At 31.8% G+C, this 8183-nt stretch overlaps 1 protein-coding gene across 1 annotated transcript; it reads right to left on the bottom strand.

The window, feature by feature from the left end:
* Positions 1 to 483: 483 nt before the first annotated feature.
* Positions 484 to 6199, bottom strand: LOC133183974 (uncharacterized). The gene is made up of 5 exons (XM_061318846.1): positions 6115 to 6199; positions 5768 to 5989; positions 3534 to 3634; positions 3096 to 3436; positions 484 to 2666 (listed from the first exon to the last, which is right to left on the bottom strand). Exons 2-5 carry the CDS (start codon positions 5943 to 5945, stop codon positions 1766 to 1768), a joined length of 1521 nt encoding a protein of 506 aa, XP_061174830.1. The 5' UTR covers positions 5946 to 5989; positions 6115 to 6199; the 3' UTR covers positions 484 to 1765.
* Between the last annotated feature and the right edge of the window lie 1984 nt (positions 6200 to 8183).

The raw sequence follows: 8183 nt of genomic DNA, 5'->3' as shown, positions 1-8183 counted from the left end.
TATTTTATTTATACTAAGCTATACCGTAGATGTAGTATATTAACGTGTAACGTTATCCAACCTCCACATTTAGCAGCGGGATTCAATCAAATGCTGTAGGAGTGAATTTAAAAATCACACTACAGAATAATTTTGATTTAAAACTGGTTCTGTTCAGCGTTCTAGATTTACATGTAATTGTTAGTAAGCTTTAATTATTTATCTGTGTATTCTTTACAAAAGGCACGTATACTTTCACTTTGGAGACCAATGAAAATATCTCTTAAAAAGTATATCGAAATTAAAATTATTTAACAAGACATTGATCATGCTAGTACATCAATAGATTTTTAAATTAACAAGATACAGAATATTCATAACAATTTATTGATGTACATGTATATATGTACATGTATATATATTGAATATAAATTTTTAAAAAATATTGAATTTACATCAGATAATCGAATAATCATAACATATAAAGAATATAAATCACACAAGATTATCGAATACACATCACAAGGTATAAAATATGCATCCCAAGATATAAAATATGTATAAAATATGCACCACAAGATTATCGAGAATGCATCACACGATTTTCGAATATATATCACAACATATTGAACACACATCACAATATACTGAATATACATCACACAAGATATTGAACACACATCACAATATACTGAATATACATCACACAAGATATTGAACACACATCACAATATACTGAATATAAATCACACAAGATATTGAACACACATCACAATATATTGAATATACATCACTCAAGATATTGAACACACATCACAAAATCATGGAATATTGCAGCCTTTTACAGGCCAGAGAACTGAAAATATTTCCATTTCTTTTATTTAACATGAGATCAATATTTATGTATATATCAAAGAATACTTTTTTAAAGAAAAATATCACATAAAAAAATCACAGATTCATTTCTTTCAAAAAAAAACAAAACAAAAAACAAAAAAACAAAAAAAAAAACCATGTCTGTATAATATTATGGTAGCATATTTCTGCCCCCTACAAGCAAAAAAAGTTACGTCAACATGCAAGATAATTATGTCAACATCCAAGATAATTATGTTGACATGCAAGTTACAAGTCCTTTAAGAGAATCTGAATTTAATATGGGTAAATTTACTTACTAACGCCAGTACCTGACGGTATGGAAACGTTAGGACTATCCTTGGTCTAACGACATTCCACTTCTGGGGACTTGAGACCATGATAACCTATTCATGTTTTCTGCGTTACGTGCATAATTGAGAGGAAGGAGCGAAGCAATATTGTTCTGCTAATTTTTTTCTCCATAAAAGTAGATTTTCAAGGTTCTGAAACTTGCAATTTTACAAAACCTGGTACTTTCAAGAATTAAACAAAATTTGCATTTTCCATGCCAAATTTCTAATTTTTATTTTTGCGTCACTGTGTTACTTTGAATAGAAAAGCTCTTTTCTGAGTTCTCTTAGTTTTTTTTCTGAAAACACGATGACAAAATAACTTTGAAATTAAATAGGTGAAAAAGGTACACGTTTTCTTCTATCAAATAAAGTACTCGTCTCCTCTAAATGCATGTAAGTAATGAAAATGCATGTAGGATGGGATCACTCAAAATTTCAGCGCAATTTTTGTACCATTTATGATAAGTGGCAACATTATATATGGGTTATTTTATAGATGGGTTATTTTATATAATATTATATAGTAATAATTCGTATTTGGACGAGAAGACATGCCTGATATAAGCAAAACGTTCTTAATCAACTTCATCTGAGCTCGATGATTCACGACTCGAGCTTTCAAACTTTAAGTCTAGCTGTTTTTTTTCTGAAAGACACGAAAGAGCGGTGTTGAGCCGTAAGCATAATGTAGAATTTACGGCTTCGGATAGACTTTCATCTCTGACATCATCTATCTTTCCAGTAACTAACCCTAACGCAAATACGGATTTCTGGTTGGGAGAGCTGTCGTGTTGAAAAACAACTGACCCACTGTCTCCTTCTGCAGAAAAGGAACTACCCGGTATTTCAGAACTTGAAACAAGAAACATTTCAGACTGCTTTCCGAATAATGGGACATAAAACTCGGAACTTTTGATTCTACCAGTAGTCCAGTCAGTCGAAGCTCCCTTCTTATGAACAAGTGCATCTGAAGAAATTTGTCCTTCTTGAATATAAACATTGCAAGGATTGTTCATAGCATTCAGAAAGGTTGTGTCACACATCCTACGTTTGTCTTCATCAACTCGGTAAACAGCAAAATCGTGGTTAGGTTCATTATCTGTATAAATGCATTCTCCAATTTTAAACGGATTGGAAGATTCCGGGAACTTTGCAAATACTCTTTGCTCTTCCCGAGGTAAAGCGTGATGGCAAGTTAATCCATAAATGTCGTCAGAACCCTGTTCATTCTTCAGCAACGCACCTGTTGTTGCGTACGAATCCTCTCGTTCCGATTTTAGGAAGAGTTTCTCTCCCTGCTTTGTGTATTTTTTCAAATGCATGTTACCACTCACTATACTCAGTTTCATCTTTTCAAAAAAATTGACACAAATTGTACATATTTCTGATTTCAGAAGTTTAGTGTCTGTGTCACTTGACACAAATATTCGAAATTCTGACGCCTCCCAAATTCCAAAGCCATGAATACCAGGTCGCCTAAATATGAAAGAATAAAAATCAAACAGATCATTTTAATTTTGACAACACTGAATAATGATGAAATAGTTACCCATATGTTTCCAACAAACAAGAAAGAGCGAAATCAGAATTTTATTTAATTTAACTTCGTTAAACTTTTGTATTTTGATGGGTCAAATATACTTTGGGGCCCCAAGACCATAAACTGAGAACAGACTTAAGTCAAAATTTAGAATTTGAATATCTTGCTTTTATTCAATAAACATGTTTGAAAATTTTCATTTTTGTAAAATTTTAAAATAAAATCATATAATGAAAATTTTATCTTATTTTCTTCATTATTTCAGAAGTTATATAAATTTAAAATTCTGGCTGAAGCCTGTTCTCAGTTTATGGTCTTGGGCCAGGTTAAAGCTAAGATTTAAAAATGTGACATGTTTAACATACTGGAAAAGAAATTTTCTGAGGGAATCTGGAATTCTATTTGTTGAATTTATCTCCGGTGACATGAGCAAGAAAACCGATCTGCAATCTTTCTTTAATTTTGATAGTTCCTCTTTCCTCATTACTTGGTGACCAAGTTCTAATTTTTCCAGAAACTTCTGAAAGTTCTGAATGCATTCCATCAATGGGGACTCTAGGAAGGAGGTGATGGCTTCTCGAATTGATGTCTTTGTTCTATGTAGAATAGTATATGTGGACTTAACACAAGGTTCAGATGACCTCAAATGTTTGCTTCCAACTATAAAAACCTTTGTCCAACTCACTGACTCGAATGATTCGATGAGCTGCTCAAAAGAAACATTTCATTTGTTTCTAAAATTCAACATTCGGAAAAAAATGTATAAGGAAAAAAAAAATAATAATAAATAAAAAAATGAGTACCTCTTTTATTCCGGTCAGTGGTTCATTTTCACCTTGAAAATAAATAAGCGCAGAAACAGGCCATTCCTTTTGATCTATTGAATCATAGCTGAATCCTTCATCTGAAAAATAAGATACATAGATTAAACACACACACGAGAGAGAGAGAGAGAGGGAGAGAGAGAGAGAGAGAGAGAGAGAGAGCTTGGCAGCTTTTCTGTTTCAGCAGAAATGCTCCTTTTCTTAATTGCATAGCTGGATAAATTGATTGTTTGCTTATACTTGCTGAGACTTGCTAGCTATACTGACCATGTGCTGATTTTATCAGTCTAATCCTACCGGAATACTTATTGATGATAGTAACGCAGCACATAGTGCAACCAGAAGTAGATATTCATTTATGTAATACGCTATTTTCCTTTTTAAAAACTTCACTTATATTTCAGTAGAGATATCTTTTTGGATATATTGGTGGTGTCCTGTAGAAATGCAAACAATATTTCGGAGTTTTGATTTTCATCCAGGAAGCCAATTCATTTTTCTAAAAAAATATATATATATATGGAAGTACTAAAGGCTTTATAATGTTTATTTTTACCAAGAAGGCCAATGGGGGGGGGGGGGCTTTTTCTACAAAAACAATATTCCCAGAACTCTTCTCATATTTTAAGAAGTATAGTAACTAAAGCATATTCCGGAATATGATTGGTGTTGTCCTGCAGATATGCAATAAGGTCTCGGAACTTTCATTTTTATTCTGCAGACCAATTAGGAGCAGAAAAACTACATTTTCCTATATTGATTCGAGGGGTCGACAAAACGCATTTTGTCCGAGAACACAGTCAATAAATGTTTTGTTATACCTTTTACTTTTTATTTTGACATATCATGATTTAAATTTATTTTACCCGCACTGCGGTTTAAACTAAAGTTCTGTCGAACTCCAACGAATGCAAATAAGATACAGCTGAACCCCCCCCCCCCCGTGACGTAAGCGGTCCAAAATCTCATCGACAGGTCCAATATCTCGCTCTGCGGTCAAACATCGATTTTTTTTTAATTTATGACCGCTAGTAAAACATTGGAAATGTTAGACTTTTTTTAAGTATAGAATTATATAGGAAACAATTTTTAAAGGTATAACAATTTCCTATATATCCAAAAAGAGGCCGATTAACATTAATGGTCATGATGAAGAATGTATATGATATAATGTATTAAAGGACTTTAAAAAAAGAAAATAAGCTGACTAGAAAAATTAAAGGAATTTTGTACGACTCGAATTTATGCAGTCAAACAGGGAAATGTTTCACTATCTTTAATCTAAGAGTTTTGGAACCTGAATGGTTACCTGAGTGTGTTGCAACACTGAAACGAAATCATTCAGTTTTGAGTTGGGTTTGATTCCGTTCATGAATTTTCTCATAATAGTAATAATCAAGGTAAAGCAAGTCACATTTTCAATTTTTAATTAATTGTAGATGATTATATTCGCACGGGAGCCAATTAGGGTTTGAAAATGTAAGACTATCTTTATAAATTCCTGTGTAAATATTAAGTCCCTACATATGTATGTACATGTATAAATATCGGTCAACATTAGCCTCGAGGTCGGTGATTTGAACGAACTCTATTCAATGCCACTTCCCATAGAGAATTTTAAATGGCTATATGCCCCCTCTAAAAAGAATCTAGTCTATTAAGATTTTAATTCTACTAGCCATATCAATTTATCTAATTTTTTTCATAATATTTTTTTCATAATTTAATATTTAATAATTTGATATTAACATTAATATTAAAAAAAAAAACTGTGAAAAATTTATCTGCATGTTTTTTTAAAATTTATTTACACTGTAATAGAATAATCAGTAGCCACTAGTCAAGAAACCTTTTTGAATTGTCCGAATGTCACTGAGTCCGAATTAATATGACATTTCCGGAAGAAAACAATCGATGATGCGTACATGTACGCAGTCTTGCATTACGCAGCCGAGAAGTTTGTATACTACAGTGGTTCAGCATTATGTTTTTCACGTTAAAAATTTTCAAAACGGTTCTTTAATTTGAGTAACAAAAACTTCATATGGCTCTCTTTAGTTTGATACAGAGTGTTTTAGTATTTTAATCGAAACAATTTCTGCACTCTTTCATGTAGCGTAGATTAAATTCATGTGTTCTCCCCATGGCTTCCGTTTTGAGGCCTCAACTGACAATAAACTAATAGACGGGGTCACGTGACCCCGTCTAAAAACCTTTTGTTGAAGCAATTAGTCTCTCAGTTTTTCTCGTGATATCTCCGGCTACGTAAAGAAGAATAGTGGTGCTGTCTACAAGTGGAAAATTTCCTTTTTCTGGTGAAATACTTTTCATTCTTTCCGACAATTTGCAGACTTGCTGATGGCGGTATTTGAGTCTTGGAAAATGATCCATCGTGTACCATTTCTTTATGTGTACACATGTATGTTTAAAACTCTCTGCAATTTTAGAAAGTGATGAAAAATATTAGGTATGAAAATTTCTGTCAAACCTATGATAAGAAAGAAGAGTGTCCGACATGCTAATCAAATTTTGGTACTGTCAGAATTGACTATTTTCTCACCTGATTTACATCTCTGACTCCTGTCTTTTTCAACATCTTTTTGTCTGATTTCAGTAAACAATACCCCAGAAAATCTCTTTGGTTTCCGAAGCTGGGCAAGAAATAAAAAGTGTAAGAATTATAGTGTCGAAATTCGGTATTGATATTCAACTTAAAACCTTTAGCTTTGATGAATATGCATAAATATTCAATTACTACACATGTTTTATTATGTTAGCTTTATTTCGATTTTGATTTTAAGTAAATACAGGAAATTTAATTTTAATATCATTCATTTAGGGCTTTTTACATTGTTAAAAAAAGTGTGATGTTTACATGGTAAATAACTTGAAGTATTGAGATACTTGCATTTGTTTCATGGGTGACTTGAGTATTGGAAAATGGTGATGTTGCTGTGAGCTTTGTAGCAAAATCACAAGCCATTCTGCAGAAATGATTCAAATGACAAATTAAAAGAAATCCAAAATACTTTTCATAAGGAAACAATATTACTGGATTCAGTGGATTCTCACTACCATATGTAAATTATAAATGATTTGCTGTTTTTAGTACGAGGATTGTCTTTTAACTTAATACTGCAAAAGTTCTAAAATGGTAGACTGAATTCAAAACACATTGAAATTAATTCTAGAATCTTTACTACTCAGAACAATTTGCCACCAAATCAAATCCTTCACGATTTAAAGAATTTCAATTTTTGCAACTGGGATTCGGAAGTTTGAATGAAAATTTTTATATTAAGGAACCTTGGCCTAAGTACATTTGATATCTGACGCATGTAAAAATGAAAAAAAGGTATTAAAGGCATATACCTTAGCCTTTGTGAATGACTTTATGTCTTGAAGCATGTCACAAAAATTTGTAATGTTTTAGTTTGGATGGCTGAATCAAACTGTTTCACATCATCTGACACATGATTCTTCAATAAACATTAACGAATTAACTAAATCCAATTGTTGCGTGATTTTTTTTTAGTTTAATAGTGAATATTTACTAAATAATAATTTTGAAAGGTACGAAAATCATATTTCATTTTCTATTTTAAATGTAGTCGTGATTCGAACAAAGTTATGCTTTATCAAGATTTGTGAAGAAAAAAATCTTTGATACATGCTTGATGTTTTCTTTTCGTAACAACTTGGGCCTTTTTTTTTAAATCTGAAACGGATCCACTTAATAGAGATAACTGACAATATGACAAATATACAGATTTACATGAACAAAAAAACGAACAATTACAAACAAAAAATACAAACACAGATGAATATTTCAAAAACGTATTCAGATGTTTTAGGTGAGTTGGTATAATTACATCTGATGTTATTAATTTTAATCAGTTCAAAACTTAAATAGCATATTATACTATGTTTAAAGCTGAGCTCGACTCGTAAACAGGCATACACCATATTACTTTTTCGATGCCAGCACTAGGGTATAATTCTTCAAAGTCTGAACACTTGATTGCTCTTTTGGTGGGAGAAATATCGTTTATGACAAACAATGGAAATTCAGTTCATCAATATAAAACTTAAATGATTGAGTTTTATATCGCATCTAGTGTAAATGTACGAATTCATTTGCATTCTGAAATATTTGAAATTATTGTAAAAAAAAAATCGAGTTGAACAAGCAAATTCAAAGAATTGTGGTCCCCCGCTTTCAGTGTCTAAGCGATTAAGATGCAATTATTTATGACATATTGTAACTGTCTTGTTTGTGTGTCCATACAAAAAATATATATTTTTTTAATTAATAGAAGTTACGACAAAATTTAAGTCTTCTCAAAACTGCATCAAATTTCCAGAAGAAGGTCATGAGGTCAAATATCATAATACAGTCCGAAAGGTCTTGTCACAGGGAATTCACATGTGAAAAAAAAAAATATAAAAGCCCTGTCTCTTCTGGAGCAAAAGTTATGGCCAAAATCAAAATTTTGATAAGTAGGTCAAACTTCTATGTCAAGGTCATGAAGTCAATGGTTCTTTCTGAAAGGTGCTGTCATTCGTAATGTACACGTAAAATACCACAACCCTGTCTTCTCTCATTCAATAGTTTAACCAATGTAAAAA

Source organism: Saccostrea echinata, unplaced genomic scaffold (assembly GCF_033153115.1).
Source record: "Saccostrea echinata isolate AGI-Se365-2 ecotype Australia unplaced genomic scaffold, CSIRO_AGI_Sech_v1 ptg000009l, whole genome shotgun sequence".
NCBI lineage: Eukaryota > Metazoa > Mollusca > Bivalvia > Ostreida > Ostreidae > Saccostrea > Saccostrea echinata.
Note: the sequence above shows the minus strand (reverse complement) of the source record. Positions and strands in the feature narration are given on the sequence as shown.

What these genes read in the sequence shown, in the direction of transcription:
- LOC133183974 (XM_061318846.1), bottom strand. Translation starts at nt 5,945, where the DNA reads ATGGATCATTTTCCAAGACTCAAATACCGCCATCAGCAAGTCTGCAAA. An exon ending in ACTAATTGCTTCAACAAAAG is followed by an intron (nt 3,635 to 5,767) that starts GTTTTTAGACGG and finishes CTTATTTTTCAG; the next exon opens with ATGAAGGATTCAGCTATGAT. An exon ending in CTCAGAAAATTTCTTTTCCA is followed by an intron (nt 2,667 to 3,095) that starts GTATGTTAAACA and finishes TTTCATATTTAG; the next exon opens with GCGACCTGGTATTCATGGCT.